General features: G+C 41.0%; 1 protein-coding gene across 4 annotated transcripts in view; it reads right to left on the reverse strand.

The window, feature by feature from the left end:
* The window catches only part of VGLL4 (vestigial like family member 4), a 194,474-nt gene that overhangs the window by 32,989 nt on the left and 142,755 nt on the right, over positions 1 to 18,730 (reverse strand). For all 4 annotated transcript variants that reach the window (XM_004466360.4, XM_071212227.1, XM_012528221.3 and 1 more), the window contains one exon: positions 9,460 to 9,649. In XM_004466360.4, the coding sequence (XP_004466417.1) occupies positions 9,460 to 9,649 (190 nt within the window). The remainder of the gene's footprint in view (positions 1 to 9,459; positions 9,650 to 18,730) is intronic.

Consider the following 18,730-nt stretch of genomic DNA (forward strand, 5'->3'; position numbering starts at 1 on the left):
TGGTGCTTTGCTTAGCATCTCTGAGGGGTGTCACTTGGCAACAGATAATGCCAGAGTAATTACTCCTGACAAGTTAGCACTGTGTGATGGTTTAGGGATGTGAAGCGACCTGACCTAATAATTGTTTCTTTCACTTGACCTTGACCCAGTTTCTAGAGCTGGTTTCTCTGTGGAGCTTTCAGTTGCCTTTCTTAGGTCTCTTCAAAGAAGCGAAGATGAGGGGAAGTGTAAGTTGGAGGACAGCACGGTAGCAAATTGGTCTCCTATTCTGCAGTACATTTGCCTCTGTTGAGGCTGGGAAGGCTTGGATCCAGAATTTAGATCCCTTGTTTGGCAAGGCTTCTAGCTACTGCCAGGCCAAAAACATTACTGCACCATTAAGTTCTCTAATTATGCTTTGGAGACAATCTGTGAAGAAATTTCAAAATGAAGAGTGTTTTGTTTTGCTTTTTCAAACCCAAAGTCATAGCAAGGCAGATTGAGACCGAATACTGCCATTTATCAGACAACAACTGAGCTAGAACCAGAACACAGGGCTGGCAAACTGCCTTGCTATGTTCCAGCTACATGTAGCACAGGCAAATAATCACTTGCCAAGCAAGATCCTAGAAGAAAGGAAAGGAAACATCCGCACCTATACGCAAGCAAATTCCTTAGCATCCACCTTTCTGGTCTTCCATCAAATCTGAGGGAGCAGGTTGGCTTTTCACTGTAATAAGAGATGCCGTGAGGTCCTAAGAACAATGTCAAGACTAATCCTCTCTGTCCAACACAAATGCAATTTGTGTTCCCAGCGCAGAAGCATCTTCATGAAAACTGCACTCAAAAAGGAGCTTAAGTACAAAGAGTATCAGGGCGGGAGGGGAGAAACAAAAAAACCTGCATTATTTTGTTTTCTTCCATGTTGAATAAATAAATGCCTCTGACTTACTCCATATATCTAAAACTCCTCAATTTTAGTATGTCATTTTAAAAAGTTACTCCTGCACATGCTAATGACAGCTCTCTTATATTAATACACCATGAATGTCCTTTGACTGATAAGCACTCCTCTTTGGTTAACAAAAGAAAAAACAAAAAACCATATTTTTCAAAGTTGTCTTCCCATTTTCACTTTCATCATCCTCATGGTATGAATAAGAAGCACATAAGCTAAACAATTTCCCATGAACTAAGTCCCTGATGCATCCTGGAATAGAGAAGTGGATGACAGTCCCTTTATTCTGCTTCTTTGACTCTTGGCACCTTTGGCATTTCATCCTTCTCTGTTATTTGGCCAGGAAAAAAAAAACGCCAGTAGCAGGAATGGTTATCTGCCTTCCCAGCTTTCTGCAAAGACTCTTAAGGCAGAAATGATGCCTGCTGGGAAAAGGCTGATGTCAGCTCCTAAGAGCCCAGCTCCCCGCTAGGATAAGGAGGTCTTTGTTTTCAACTGAACTGTGAAAATGAGAAAATGCCTCCAGCCTGACAAACAAGAAACCCACACAACACAGGTCAGGCCTATGACCTTTATTTAAAGGCACCACACTTCATTAGTGAAACACTTCCACGTAACCCACAGACGCAGTTAACTTCACACAAGAGTGGTCATAAAAAAATTTAATAAAAAAATCAGCTTCATTTCCATCACAGTTTAAACTGGTCCACAAGGCAAACTGAAGAGTTTGAGGCAGAGTTAATGTCACACAAAATGTTCTTAGATTATATTTTCCTAATGGGAAACATTTATTAAAGGTCCAGGCTCCCTTTAATTTATTTTTTAAAGCAAAAGCACATAATTGATATAAACTTAGGGAGGAGTGATTTTTTTTTTAAAAAAAAAAGGAAAATCCTGACTTAACAATCTCCCTGTTCCTGATTCAGGTGTTTAGAGTATCTAAAATTAAACGTACAAAAAGCCTCTTAAATCCTCAGAACACTTTTGAGGGTACTTATAAGACTGCATGTGAAAGTACAAATCAGCAGAGAATGTTGGGGGCAAAACTTCCCATGTTTGGACTATGCCAAGAAGAGTGTGGAAGAAAGGTGAGAAAACATGCGGTATGAGGAACTCTATTAGACAGTCTTTCATTTCTGAAATCCAGAGAAGCGGAGGGATATGGCCTCATACAGTTAAAGATAATCGGAAAAAATGGTCCCATATGCCTATTTCAGATGAAGATTACCATTAGCTTGTGCCGGTTATTTAAAACTGTAAAAAATTTTAAACTATAATTAAAACAATAAAAAAGGACTTGCCTGAGGATAAAAGGAAACTCCTGCTTGCCCTTGAGGAGTTCTCACTTCTACCAAGGTGCCATTTCAAACCTACTGAGGAGAAGCTGAACAGCAATTCTTCCTTCACACAGTGCCTGATGGGCATCACAGCCACACGGCCACCAGGAGTGCTCTTCACTACTGATGGGACCTCTGTCTTCTTTCCCTCTTCATCCTTGTTAGCACATTCTAACAGGGGCAGAGGTCCCCACCTCTCATCTCCGAAGGACCAACAGTTGGGTCCTGAGTGCTGAAATTTCAATCAGCGCCAAGTCACCAAGCACGAAGATCCCAGATCAAATGATTCACAGCAATCCCATGCAGATGCACTTCATACAAAGGTGGCGGCTGCTGAAAATAAGGGGTAAGGGTGGGGTGGGGGGTAAGGGGGCTGGGAGTACTGGCCAGTTGTGTGACTGTGAACAAGTGACATGACCTCTCTGAAGCCTCAGTTTTACCATCTGAAAAAGGGGGGTGATAACACCATCTGCTTGATAGGGGCGTGAGGCAGCAGTGAGAGAAAGCACTTAGCACTTGGTACAAAAGGGACACTAATGCTGGCTGCAGTGATTAACAGGCCCTGGCGGATTCTGGGAATCGTGACATACTGTCATTCTCAGTGATGAGAAGTTTGCCGCCTTTCTAAGGCACAATGATAACATGCTCCATCTATAAATACGTACTACTGTTTACCTTAGAAAGTCCCAGTTGCTACAAGGGTCAAGCTACTAAAATAACCTCAACTTTCCAATTTCCCCTGGGTACACTTTTAATTTGAAATGAGGAGTTGCTTCCCTCTCTTTCATGGAGTCTATGGAACAAACAAATAGTGTCTTGTTAAAGCACATCCCTATATTCCCACTGAGAGACTAAAACTTAAGAGCTGCAAGCAGCAGAGCCACCAAAGGAGAATGACCATTTGCCAAGGATTTTATGCATCTGTACCACAAACTACAGCTACTCCAGAACTCTGGAGGTACGACTTATCCAGTCAACTCCACCGCATAAAATAAATAAAACCCAGAGGAAACTCCCAAATCTCATGTTAGTCCATAATCAATAAATGTTTACTGGTTTTATTATATGGCCAGCACTTCATTTCAAAGGCTTCCTCCAACCCTTTGTCAAGTTGAAAGTATTACTGGTTTGGGGTTTGTCTGGTTTGTCCCCCCTTCTAGAAGAAAGAGTGAAATGACTAGGTCAGGGGGCAATAAAGAAATAAAGAAAGAAAAAGAATGGGGGGAGGTGCAGAGTAGAGAAAAAGGAGGAGAGAGAAGGAAGGAAAGAAAGAGGAAGAGCTAAGAAAAGAGAACAACCCTGGAGTCTGGTGCATTGGCTCCTGGATAAACCAGAATTGGCTAAATCAGACTTCAGAAAAAAGTTCAAAGGAACACCCGCAGAAGCAAAGACAACAAGGATGGACATGTTTCCCACCAGGACAGTAGTTCAAAGGGACACCACCAGTGAGAGAAGGCAATGCTTTCTTTCATTGGGTCCTTCCTCATTCATTCAGGTCTGTGGCAAACGCAGCTGCTTAGAGCGCAAGGCGAGTGGCGGTGGCTTTGATCTCAGGGTCAGTTTATGGGTCTTGTCCCATTCTGAGGCCAGAGACAACTCCTCTGTAAATGTATACTACTGATCAAACTTCAACTGGAGCATGCGCCCAAAGAGCACGTTCTCTTGAGGGGGGTCCAATTCAATTCAACACAAAGACGGTGCAGTACCTACAAGTGTGCCAGGCACTGGGCTGGTCAAATGCCATCCTAAACGCCCAAGGGCTCTCACGTGCCTCCCTCTGCAGCTGCATATAATTCCGCCCCGGGCAAGACACAGCTAGGGCATAAGGGAAGGACCCTCACTACAGGGGTCTGGAACAGGAGGGTTAGTCCCAGTTCTGCCACTTTGGCCATGTGACCCTCTCAGAGCCTCCACTTCTGCTTCTGTAAAATAGTACTGATACATCTGCCTCTCTAAAGGGTCAGGTCACATTCCTGGAAATCAGCTCTTTCAAGTGCCTAGCATGGGGCCGGACACAGTCAGTACTCTATCAGCGCTCCTGTCTCGCAGGCAGTGACTGCACAGCTCAGCTGCACATCCCCACGACAAGCCTCCAGGCACATCAAGCTGCGCAGCTCCTACCCACCAAGCAACGAAAAGAAAGGCTCAAAACCAAGACACCTTTAGAACATGCTGTTAAACAGCACCAACTGTTTGCCATGGAGAGATTTTACTGCATAACAATGACACATACACTCAAGGCTGTCCACTGCAGAGTGATCAGTATTGTAGAATACCAGCAGCCACCACTGCCTAAATGTCCAAGGCCAGGGGATGGGATGCATTGGCACATGAGCACAATAGAGTGCTATACAGCTGGGAACAAGGACGTGGAGCTGGAGTGAAAAGCTTTTTGGGCAGAAAGAAACACAAGAAGGGTAATTACCTACGGGGTAGGGGGAGGGGGAGGCAGAAACACTCCTCCAAATAACTTTTTCGTTTGTTGTGACTTTTGGGAGCAAGTTGATTGTTTTACCTATTCAAAAAATACAATTAAATCAGCAAGGATGGGGAGACATGTAAAACAAAAAGCCAACAGAAGTGAATGAACCCAACTATATGTGTTGAATAGTACACGCTGACACTGAAAGGAGGGGGGGGAAATAACTTTTGAAATTGGTACTTTGACTATTATAATTTCAGTACATGGGGAAAGGAACTGGCCACCATTGAGAACTAACTCTGTAGTGGATTTTTCAGTGTTTTCTGAAACCACTTTATGGAACACTGAACAAGTGAGTAAATGTGCTGCTGTTGCTGGGAGCCAGGGTTTTATCACAGAAGAAGTGGTACAAATACGGAATGGAGAAGGTGAGGAAGAACTCTGATTAGAACTGGAGAGTCAGGATGAACTCAGGATTTCCTAACTCTCTCCGCTGAAGGGTCAACCTACAGGGCTGTCGATACAGCAGCCACTAAACCATGTGTGGCTTCTGAGGACCTGAAATGTGGGTAATGTGACTGAGGTACTGAATTCCTCATTTTATTTCATTTTAAATTTAGAGCTGCACATGGCTAGTGTCTACCTTACTGGGCTACTCAAGTCTGGAAGCAATGAAACAAAGGACCAATAAGCACACCAAGCGCCCAGGTCCTGGCTTCTAAATGTTATTCCACTCAGAGGAATCAGGGTTCCTGGGAGAAATGCCACAGACGTGGCAGGTAGGTTACAAGATGAGTCTAAAACATCTTATTTGCCAGAAAGCAAGAGAGTGCTCAAAAGATATGATGGAGGCATGTCACTGGGACACAGAAGCTCTTATTTGAGAGTTTATTTCAAGGAGGGTCTATTCGCCAAATCTGGACAATTCTAACCCACTGAATAAAAGAGAAATCTCTCACTCCATATGAATAATAACAATATAAAATCAGACAGACAGAGAGGGGGAAAGGGAGGGCTCTTCCTTACCAGCTCACACTTTGAAAACCAGGGCCTTCAAGAATATCACTTAGTAACATGTCCACAAGACAAATCCCACTCTACCTCTGTCCCATCCCATAACCCACAATCTGTCTTTCCAAATGGCAGGTAGAGCACTTTTAACCCCCAAATATACATTCACATTCTTAACACTTTTCTCAGGAAACAAACAAACAAAAGATATTTCTCAGGATATTCTTGTCACCATATTAGTGAGAAAATTAATAGAGACCCAAGTTAACAGGCACTGGAATAAGAGCATAGGAATCCTCATTTTCCAATTTTAGGAGAAAAATCACTAAGGAAACGCCTCCTCTTTTATTTTATTTTAATTTGTTCCTAGAATCAAATCAAATGAAATTCAATCACCATCTCTGTAGGCTCTTACTGCTCAGTGCCACACCATCTCTCCATCTCTCACCTGGAAAATATCTAATACAATGGTTATAATGACATGTAGTCAAAGTATGCATCTTTGAGACCTTCTTAGCTACCTGCCAAAACTGTTTTTCAACACTCCTTTCCCAGAATTACTGTGATTTCTTCAGTGAAAAAATAAACAAACATATTTTCATTACATACTCCTAGCACGTTCTAAAAAGATAAAAACCAAAAATCATTTTGCAATCTACTTAAAGACATAAATATATCAGGCCTTTCTTTTCCAAATAAGCACAGATCTGTAGTTTATCACAGAAAATCTTTTAGACACATTAAATAACAAGGAGTAAACACGCTATATAGCTCAAATAAGAAGCATTTCAACATATCAAACAGTATTTACTACGTACCCTACAACAGGAAGAAGTGGGAGATGCAGCATCTTTTCAATTTGCCTGTGAAATCTGTCATTAAGTCTTAGAAAACACACAGAAACATATGGTAATGTTACTGAAATGAATAACCATCTCATGGCAAACCAGTGATGCACAAAATGAACTACCCAAATACCTCCTTCCAGTTTAAAAAGCCACCCATACCATGTGAGACCAGGGAGTCTATCTAGTAGATGAAGATGTTGCCATTTCTATTTTTCTAAAACTTGCCATAATGATGTCAATGGTGAGTTGCCCATGAAATTTAAGCAATTCTATTTCTATTATTTAATGCTTAAAATTGTTTATACTGCTGTCACAGACTTGTACTTCAAGGTCGTATTTGTAACTTATGAAGGAGTTACAAAATCTTTTTCTAACTGCTTTAACATTCTAATGACAATATTATTGACTAAAACTGAATGTTCACTATCTGCCAGGCACTGTACTAAGCACTACAATAATCCTATGAGGCAGGTGCAGTCAATCACCAATCCCACTGAAGGATAAAGCAGCTGGGATTGGAACCCAGGCATTCTGACTATAAACATAAAGCACACTCTCTCAGACATTAAATGTACCATAGTAGCATTCTTATTCTCTGCTGCCAATATCTGAATAGTGGAATTATTAGTTTTAAAAAATAGCTACCATCATTTGAGTGAAACTGTGCTAAGTTTTTGCATATTTTAACTCTAATTTCACAATAGTTCTACTCATTAACTATTATCATTGTCATTTTACAAATAGGGAATTTGGGCCCAGATAAATTAAGAGACTTGTGCAAGGTCTCACAAGTGGTAAGAAGCAGAATTAGAATTTAAACTAAGGCATGTTTGATTCCAAAGCATACTGCCTCCATGACACCTCCCCCTTTCTTTTCTTTTCTTTTGGGGTGGGTGGGGTTTGAGGAAGGGGGGTGGAAGAACACAAGAAAATTCTTAATTACAAAAGAATGAACTCCAAATAGTTAAGCAACCAGGATTTAAACTATGAACCTCTCCCTATTTTGTGAGAGTTCATTGTTTTGCATTGCCTTGGTGCTGGATTCCTGATTGTAGCAAATTCCAGGGCCCCAGACTGCAGGCTCAGCCTCTGACTAACACTACAGTGATTTATTTGAGGATAAATACCTCTGTCAGTGTCTTATGACTGACTACAACAGTCCAAGCGGATTGGAACGTGTGGAATGCCAAGGCCTGCTGACGCTGAGGCAGCAGAGGCAGCCTGCAGCAGCACCCGGGCTACCTCTGACCGCGGAAGAGTCCTGCCTCCAATGGGAAGCAGGGGGCTCTCGGGAGCTTTACATTCCTGCCAGAAATAGCAGCATTCTCAGAACCGAGAACTGGGAAAGATGAGCATCTTGAATAACTCAAAACAACAATTCTCTGAGCTCTAGCCATCCTTGGGTAAAGAGGTTGGGGCGGGAGGAAGAGGACCCTTGCGTCTGGCATGCGCCGCTCCTCCTTCCCACATTCAGACACATCACCACGTCTGCTGAGAGACCAATAGCTGATAATGACGACTGGCCGCAAAACTGCCAGGGCAGACTCTGCTGGGCAGCTGGCTTGGTATTTCTAAGTCCTGAAAATATGGGGGAAAGCAATTGACTCCCTTTGCAAGAAGTGTTTGTGTGCTGGGAAGAGAGCACAAAGAAGCCAGAACACAGACCGCTAGAAGCAAGCTGGTTTGCATCTATAAACCTGGTATGGCAATGTTCCGCAGATTCGGAAAACTTAGTTCCAGTTCCTTCATCTCACTAAAGGAAACTGAGGCCCACAGAGTTGAGGGAATGTTTGCCTAGACTGTAAGAGTGTTGGTGGCAGATCGAGAACTAGCACCCAGGTCTTCTGGCTCCAAGACTGGCTCTCTATCCACTACCTTAAGCAAATACCAGACGTAATGACCCTTATCTTAAAACAAAAAAAGCCATCTTCCTCAAAGCCCAAAAGGACATTACTGGGACATAGGAAAAAAAATTGAAAATGGACCATATGCTTGTTATCCACATTAAATTTCTCCAACTTGATAGCTGTACTTGAAGGGGTTATCCAGGGAATATCCTTGTTCTTAGGGAATGTACACGGAAGTGCTAAGTGTTAGAGGAGCATGAAGAATGCACCTGCTCTCAAGTGTTTGGAAGACAAAGATGGGCATGGACAGACGGATGGATGGAGAGGGAGGGAGGGAAAAGAAAGAAGGAAAGAAAAGAGAAAGAGAGAAGGAAAGAATGAAGGGAGGGAGGGAGGAAAGGAGAGGGGAGGAAAAGGAAAGGGAAAGAAAGAAATATGGCAAAAGGTGGTAAATTTGGGTATGGGGGGGTATGTTGAGCTCTACATATTGTTTCTGCTATTTCTGTAACTTTCCTGTAAACCTAAAACCATTTCAAAGTTTTTAAAAAGCCATCATTCTCTCTTTGGGAAGGCCTCAAGTGGATATCATGAGCACACAAGGTGAGAATTAATACTTCTTAAGGTGTACCATTCTAGACCCCTAAATAAAAATTTTACAAAAGTCTGCGCAGATGCTAACCTTTCATTCTATTTCTCTGGTGCCAAAAGACACTCACCAAACACTGATTCCACTAACATCAATCATTACATACAAGGAAGGAAAAGCAGGGTTTTCAAATAACCATCCCCAGGAGCCCTAGTAGAAAGTTAACTTCCAAGGAGAAAACAAACGAAACCCCCCACCCCACCCCACTCCCACAAGTAGGTTGGGAGGAAGATTTGCCTCTCCAAGAGTTATTAAAATCAGTTTAATGTTTGCTAGTGGCGGGTGAGCACCATTTATCCTCTCAATATATAATTGGTACAAACCACAGACTTCAGTTGCAAGAGAAATATGGCGCAGATGTACATGTCCATCCAAATAAGAAGGTCCACCCGTCAGAAACAAGGGACTTACAGATGGGGGTTGAAGATGCGGCTCATCTTGGAAAGGTGATCGTTTTCACAGTCGAGGCCATCCTCTCCTGGCTCCATGCTGAACTTCCTCTTGCTGGGGCTGATGGGAGGGGGGCCTGTGCGGTGACTCGTGAGGGCAGAGGCCACAGGCAGGGTCTGCATTCTGGGCTCGCCCCTGAGAGCAGCTTCACCTACACACAGAAAGATGATGCATGATGCAGCAGGACGGCCCCCAGCTCAGCCCCCAGGGTACGCCCGCCCGCCCAGCCCCTTGCAAAATTACTCCCAGTGGAAAGTTTTGGCAATGACGGGCTGCCTGCCATTCTCAGAATATGGTCTGACACACTGTTAGCTGCCAAGCATGAGCCATTTTATATAAACGTGCTTTTTTAGCACAATAACTCTTTAGGGTAGAGTTTAAAAATAAAAGCTGCAATAAAGTAACTTTACTATAAACAATCTCAAAAGTTAATTTAAAACATTAGAGGTCCTTTGATTTGTGTTTTTGTCTCCCTACCTGTAAGAGAATAACCTAACACCAAGTTCTTGAAATCACTATACCAAACTCATTTTTTTTGCTTATTACATTTCTATTATATTTTTGGTATTTTTTAAGAGTGAGGAAAATGTATGGGTTAATAATAGTTCACATATGCCCAAAAGAACTTGAAAAAAGTAAAAATACATTGCTTCATAGGAAATAAACATTTTCTTCTTAGAGCGCGCTAAAAATGGCACATTAAAAACATTAGGATTATCAGCACAAAGTTTCTGCACATAGTTTGTCACAAGCATCGTAAGGCATAGATGAAGTTTTTAAACATTTTTCAAAGTGACACTCAAATTGGGGTTCACATTTTGCTCTAATTTGACATCTTGGGATTTTTCAAAGTAAAAAAGTCTTTGTAGTTGGGTGATAACCTTTTCCTTGTTATGAATCATCTTTTTTAACAATGAAGGTTGTATACCTTGTAAAATTTATAAACGGGAGTAATAATTACTTTGAGAGAAAACTTCAAACTTTCTAAGTCACATGGGGGGCAACTAAACCATGCACAAATAATAACCCTTTTGTTCTACCAATGTTAAGTCCTAAGGCCTGAACCAATTTTGTTTCCACTTGGTCACAACCCTAAAAGTCGTATTAGGATAAAGTCAGCTTCGTCGGAGGCCTGTGGTCCCTAAGAAAGGCAATCTTTGTTTGCTGCCACTTACTTTCACATCAGCACAGATGTGTGGACAGTTTTAACAGTCGTGTACTTCATACACATAACGACAAGTATGATTTTGTTAGGGAAAGGTGGGAGGAAAAAACCTTCTGAGTGTTTACCAGGAAAAATAAAAACATAGCCAATTTAGTCAGCAAGACGTAAACTAGCAAATATACAGTGACCCACAATACACCCCAACCCAGGATTTCTTTTAAGGATTCTGGCACTGAAGCAAACTGTAACTTTCCATTTTAAATGAAATCCCTAAAACACAGGCCCGATGCTCGCCTCCTCTTCAGAAATTCAATATGATTTTAGTTGACCTCTACTTCCTATATAGTAATTTTTGGATTAAAAACAAACACACAAAAAAGCAATGCTAATATTAATAGCTTGTATTTAAAAACATTCCCCTCTTTCTTTCACGTCCATGCCTCCCCTATCCCCCACGCCCAGAGGAAAGAGGGTGTTTTTTCCCCAAAGTAAAACTTTAGTAGCCCAGGCCAGCTAACTTTTGGAGAAGCCCTGATGATATTCCCAACAACTCAGCCATCTTAAATCAAAGCTGATCAAAATGGCATGGACTAAGAATCCCCTCCTCCCCGGTGTATCCCAACATCCCAGCAGAGAGAAAAGGGGAAGGTGAGTGCGAGTTTCAGCCTGGACCCCTGGGCTCTGGTTAGGCGACACGTTCGGTCAGAGAGGTGTAGCAACAGAAGTTACCATGGAAAACCACCACCACTACCACACGTTCAAATCACCCCCCGCCCTAAAAGAGCAGTTGCCCACTGGGCCACCCAATGGTTACAAGAGAGCAAAAACACCACTCCCCGGGGAGTTAGGGCTGAACAGGTAGAGTTTCTGTTAGGAGTGAAGACAGCCTTGGTAAGGGATGGTGGCGATGGTAGCATAACATGGTGAATGTAATTAATGTTACTGAACTTTACCCTTGAAAATGGCCAAAACTGGAAATTTTGTGTTAAATATGTTACACAATAAAACTTTTTTAGAAGAATGAAGTACTGATACATGCTACAACATGGAAAGACCTTAAAAACTATATGCCAAGTGAAAGACATTAGTCACAAAAGACCACGTAATATATGATTCTATTTACATGAAATGTCCAGAATAGGCAAATCCAGAGAAATAGAAGGTAGATTTAATGGTTGCTAGGAAGTGAGCGAAGCAGGAATGGGGAGTGACTACTAATGGGTACCAGGGTTTCTTTTCAGAGGGATGAAACGGTTCTAAAATTGATTGTGATAAAGGTTATACAACTTTATGACTATGCTAAAAATCACTGAACTGTACACTTTAAATTAGGTGATGTATATATCAATAAAACTTTACCCACCCCAACCCCACACCCAAATATTTAAATGTCAAGTAAATGACCGAAGATCCCAGTACTATTAAATCCTTTTCTCTCTCAGGTTTTTAACACTCTGGTGAGTTCTTAACTGTGAAAGATGTAAGAATAGGCATCCATTAATTTTCCCTGAAATAAAAGCAAACTTTTTGCTATTGTAGTTATATCTCCCTACAATGTTTAAGTCAGAGAATTTTTAAAACATTATTTATTCAGTTTTAGAAAATCAAATCAGAGAACTGCCTGAGGGTACATATGTACTTGGATTCATCAGACTCATATTAAAGCTACAACTTAGCTTTAATCAGTGTTTGTCTGCTTGCCCATTCCTTGCCAAAAGCAGTATGATGTATTATCAGAAAAACCGATGATGAAATTTATATAAAGCCTAACCACAAGGAGGAAGAAAAATTACACACCAAAAAGAACTTATCTTGGGGAGAGTACAAAGACTTTTTTCTTTTGTACTAATGTGAATTCTAAATTTCCCAATGGTTTTGGTAATTGAAAAAGGAGAAAAGATTATTTTTCTTTTTAAGAATAAACAGAAGGGAAATTTGAGCTGTTTGAGTAACCCATTAAGTTTTCTTAAGTTGGCTTAGCTACAATTGTCAATTTAACTTTTTTAAATTAACAATTATAACTAAAAAAGTTCAATTTTTAAAATGTATTTGGGCTTTTTAATGAAAATAATTTTATCTAGGTATGAGATACCAACTCAAAATACCTAACATGTAAAATTATTTAACTGCTGTTTTTAGTCATGGTGGCATGACTAAAAATATTCCTTCAGAATGAAGCACCAATACATGCTGTACCTTGAAAACATGCTGAGTGAAATATGCCAGGCACAAAAGAAGAAATATTGTATGTAAGATTCTACTTATATGAAATACCTGAATATGCAAATCTGTGGAGATGGAAAGTAGATTAAAGGTTTCCAGGGGCCAGAGGGAAAGGAAATGGGAGTTACTACTTAATGGGTGCAGGGATATTTTAGATGATGAAAAGGTCAAATGGATGGTGGTGATGGTAGCAAAACACTGTGAATGTAATTAATACCAATTAATTGTACACTTAAAAACTGCTAAAATGGGAAATTGTGTTATATATGTTACCCGACATGCAAAAATGTTCCTTAACTATTTCCCCCAATAGGAAATAAAGATTTCGGCTCAAGAGTTTATAAGAAATCAGTGTATATTTATTCCAATGGTTAAAAAAGTTTAAAAGAGAGAAAGAAAACAAAAAGAAAACTTAGTTTTCTGACATGCTATATCATGATTCGGATATCACAAGAAAAAGCTGCTTTCAAAGACAGAGTGGAGGGAAACGGACTTTGGCCCAGTGGTTAGGGCGTCCGTCTACCATATGGGAGGTCCGCGGTTCAAACCCCGGGCCTCCTTGACCCGTGTGGAGCTGGCCCATGCGCAGTGCTGATGCGCGCAAGGAGTGCCCTGCTACACAGGGTGTCCCCCGCGTGGGGGAGCCCCACGCGCAAGGAGTGCACCCGTAAGGAGAGCTGCCCAGCGTGAAAAGAAAGTGCAGCCTGCCCAGGAATGGCGCCGCCCACACTTCCTGTGCCGCTGACGACAACAGAAGCGGACAAAGAAACAAGATGCAGCAAATAGACACCAAGAACAGACAACCGGGGAGGGGGGGAAATTAAATAAATAAATAAATCTTTAAAAAAAAAAAAAAAAACAGAGTGGAAAAGGTGGGAGGAGCATAGCACTGGGAGAAGATGTAGGAGAATGTATTCTAATTTTGGGTTTCTGTTATTACCATATTTCAAAGATTCTAAGACTCTATTTCCTACATTTTCATATTTCTAAAACTGAGTGTGTGTTAAAATCAATCAGCATGTCATAGTTTAATTGGTAGGATTTTTTTTTCCTTAGGTGGCACATGAAATAATGGTTCATTTTACAAAGGATGGTGTCCTAGATTGACTGAAAGATAGAAATTAATCATAGGGCATTCAAAAGAGCACTTATCTCTAGCCTCAGTATCCTCATTTGTTAAATCAAGTAGTTCAACTGGATCTTCTAGATGGCCTAACATGGCCTTTAAAAATCTTTTACATAATGTATGCCATATAAAGTTTAGTCTTTCTTTTATTGCTATCTAGAAATATTTTAATAGTGTTATACAGAATGCAGTTTACTTGGTAGGAAGAAAAATGGATTTACCTAATTATACTTAACAAATAATTTACATCATATCTGAAGACGATTTAATTAAATATCAAGTACACATAGACAAGGATGCCTGCTTTCACCGAAGGGCAAACCAGAGCAATGAGGCAAGAAAAATAAAAGGCATCCAAACCAGAAGGATGAAATAAAACTATCTCTAGTCACAGATGACATGATCTTAGATAAGAAAATCCTGAAGAATCTACAAGAAAGCTAATAAATGAACTCAGCAAAGTAACAGGGCACAAGATCGATACACATGAATCAGTGGTATTTCTATCCACCCACAATGAACAATCCAAAAAGGATATCAAGAAAACAGTCCTGGGACGGAGACGTGGCTCAACCAATAGAGTGTCCGTCTACCATATGGAGGGTCCAGGGTTTGATCCCCAGGGCCTCCTGACCCATGTGGTAAGCTGGCCCACGTGCAGTGCTGCCACTCGCAACAAGTGCCATGCCACGCAGGGGCGATCCCGTATAGGGGTGCCCCACACACAAGAAGTGCACCCCGCGTGAAAAAAGCACAGCCCACCCAGAAGTGGCACTGCACACACGGAGAGCTGACGCAGGAAGATAATGCAACAAAAAAGAGACGCAGTTTCCCAGTCCCGCCAGATAATGCAAGCAGATGCAGAAGAACACACAGCAAAGGGACACAGAGCAGACGGGGGGGGGGGGGGGGAGGGGGGAGAAGAGGAGAGAAATAAATAAAATAAATCTTTAAAAAAAAAAAGAAAGCAGTTCCATTTACAACAGCAACTAAAAGTACCAAATACCTAGGAGTAAATTTAACTGAGGATGTAAACAATTTGCACATAGAAAACTACAAAATATTGCTGGGAGAAATTCAAGAACACTTAAATTAATGGAAAGATATTCTGTGCTCATGGACTGGAAGACTTAACAGTGTTAAGATGTCCATACTACTCAAAATGATTAAGAGATTTAATGTAATCCTCAACCAAAATTTCACCAGCCTTCTTCACAGAAATGCAAAAGCTAATCATAAAATTCACACAGAAGGGCGAGGGACCCTGAATGGTCAAAAACATCTTGAAAAAAGAAGAATAAAATTGGAGGACTCAGCCTTGCCAATTTCAAAACTTACCACAAAGCTACAGAAATTAAACCACAGTGGTAATGGCATATGGACATAGAGACCAATGGAATAGAACTGTGAGTAGTAGAGAAGTAAGCCCACACATCCATGGTCAACTGATGTCCAGTAAGGGTGCCAAGTCCACGGATTGAGGAAAGAAGGGTCTCTTCAACAAATTGTACCGGGACAAACAGAATGCACAGAAGAATGAAGGTGGACCCCTACACTTCAGACCATAAACAAAAATTAACTCAAGCTGGATCAACAGCCTAAATACAAGAGCTAAAAGTATAAAACTCTTATAAGAAAAGAGGAAACGTCTTCAGGTCCTTGTCTGAGGCAATGGATTCTTGGAGTTTATACCAAAAGCAAGAGCAGCAAAAGGAAAAACAGATAAACTGGACTTCATCAAAATTAAAATCTTGTATGCTTCAAAGTAATTATTTAAAAAGTAAAAACAGGGCGGCAGACTTGGCCCAGTGATTAGGGCGTCTGTCTACCACATGGGAGGTCTGCGGTTCAAACCCCGGGCCTCCTTGACCCGTGTGGAGCTGGCCCATGCACAGTGCTGATGTGCACAAGGAGGGCTGTGCCACGCAGGGGTGTCCCCCATGTAGGGGAGCCTCACGTGCAAGGAGTATGCCCCATAAGGAGAGCCACCCAGCGTGAAAGAAAGTGCAACCTGCCCAGGAATGGCACAGCCCACACGGAGACGTGACACAACAAGATGACACAACAAAAAGAAACACAGATTCCCGTGCCGCTGACAATAACAGAAGTAGACAAAGACGACGCAGCAAATAGACACAGAGAATAGACAACGGGGGGGGAGGGGAAGGGGAGAGAAATAAATAAATCTTTAAAAATAAAAATAAATAAAAAGTAAAAACACAACAAAGAGAATGGGAAAAAAATTTGGAAACCATATATCTGATTAAGTACTTAATATCCAAAATATATAAAGAACTCCTAAAACTCAACAACAATAAGACAAACAACCCAAATAAAAAATGGGCAAAGGACTTTGGATATTCTCCTAAAAAGATATAGAAATGGCCAATAAGTACCTGAAAAGATGTTCCACGTCCTTAGTCATTAGGAAAATGCAATCAAAACCACAATGAGATTCTACCTCATACCTACACCAGAATGGCTATTTTTAAAAAGCAACAGAAAAATAACCAGGGCTGACGAGGATGCTGACAGGAACCTCAGTACATTGTTGGCAGAAATGTATTAATAAAATGGTACAGCCACTATGGAAATCAGTTTGACGGTTCCTCAGAGATCTAAACCTAGAACTACAGTATGCCTGACCCAGCAATCCCACTTTTAGGTATATACCCAAAAGAATGGAAAGTAGGGACTTGAACAGATACTTGTGTACCAATGTTCTTTCACAATAGTCAAAAAGTGGAAGCAACCCAAATGTCCACCGGCAGATGAATGGATAAAATGTGGTATATACATACAATTAATATTACTCAACCTTAAAAATGAATGACATTCTGGTACGTGTTACAAATGGATTAAAGACAATGTACTGAGTGAAATAAGTTAGAAACAAAGGGACAGATATTGCACCATTCCACTTATATGAAATAACTAGAAGATACAAATTCAGAGACAGGAAGTAAAGTACAGGCTACCGGGGAGGGGCAGGGGCAGAAAGAATGGGGAGTTAATGTGCATTGGGTGTAGGGTTTCTGCTTGGAGTAATGGGATGGTGAGGCGGGTACTCCAACATTGTGAATGTGATTAATCCCACTGTATGGTATGCTTGGGAGGGTTGAGATGGGAAAGTTTAGGTTGTGTATATGTTACCACAGTTTTTTAGAAAGAAAGGGCAACTAAAAAGACAGTGACAAATAAATGCAATATATGATCCTAGATTGTATTCAATAATGCAGACAAAGGACTCAAAAGGACGTTAATGGGACATAAGAAAAAGTTGGAATATAGGCTGTAAGCTTTCTATCAATGTTAAATCTCTTGAACTTGATAAATGTACTTAATTAAGGTGGTGATATAAGTGAATATCCTTGCTTTTAGGAAATATACATGGAAGAATTAAGTGTTCCAAAGTCAAGTATTTAGAAAAGACAGATAAAGATAGAATATACACAAACAGATAGACAGGCAGATGGACAGATGAATGGATGGAATGATAGGGCAAATGTGACAAAACTTAAAAGTTGGGGAATCTGGGTATATATGGGTAGTGGAGGGATATATTGGAGTTCTCTGTATGGCTATTACATATTTTTGCAACTGTTCCATAAATGTGAAATCATTTCAAAATAAAGTTAGAAAAAAAGTAATAGACCTATCTAAAAAAAAGAAAAGAAAGTACACTTCTATTTCTCTGTGTTCCTGCTTCATTCATTTATTCAAAGGCTGTAAGGGAGTATAGCTAGTCAACTGAAACCTAAAATTAACGTAATCTGGCTCACAAATGCAGATTCAACTCTTAGAGGATTGAATAATCTAGGCCAAGACCTTCAAAACTTAGATGAGGCAAGTGATTGAGTTTTCAGAGAAAATGACTGAATCTCCCTAGGCTACAGTGAAAGTCCATGGTAGGGCTGGATTAGCACCCTGACTCTCAACTCCTGTCCCAGCGCCTTGTCACCCACCGGTGACACCGGTGTCACAGCCAGAACGGGGAGTTGTAATTTGCGACTGCTTTTAAGATGATGACATGACTCAGGAGGAATTAATCTAAATTAAGGTATTTATTGTCATTACAGGGAGATAAGCAACCAGGAAGGACAACAATATCTTTATGTTTAAGGGAAAGGGTAGATTCTTACTATACTAAAAAGTGCCTTGCTATAACTTTTCAGGATAGATTTTTATGAAAAATCTCCATGCCCTGGCCAATACTGAGTTTTACTCCACCATATAAATCTTTGCTGCATCCGAGACTTTATGAGCTCCTCCCCACCCCACCCCCTTGGCCATATCTGAACTTAAATCAAAGGAATAAAACCCCAGCCCTGTCCACACAAGGCTAAGGCTCTCTGCCACACCGATCCGTCTCCTGTCTGACCACAGCCCACGGCACCAGACTGACATCAGCCTCCTGGCAAGATAAAACGACTGTACTCCAGCATTTCACAATCCTTCTCGAATCTCACACACTCATCACTGTGCAGAGCAGTGTCTGTGCAGGACAGAAGTGCCAGCAGCCAGTTGCTTATTCATTTCTCTCAAATAATGCTTCTTTGTCTCTCACACTAGCAGCTGGGGATAAGACACAGTGAAGTCAATCTCTTTGAAATCGTCCAACTTGCAGCTCTCCCCATTCTGGTTAACTCTTCTTTTTCTTAAAGGAGGGCTGTTGGGCAACCAGGATGACGAAGAACAGGCAAGCCAACAAAGATGAA

Source organism: Dasypus novemcinctus, chromosome 26 (genome assembly GCF_030445035.2).
Source record: "Dasypus novemcinctus isolate mDasNov1 chromosome 26, mDasNov1.1.hap2, whole genome shotgun sequence".
Lineage (NCBI taxonomy): Eukaryota > Metazoa > Chordata > Mammalia > Cingulata > Dasypodidae > Dasypus > Dasypus novemcinctus.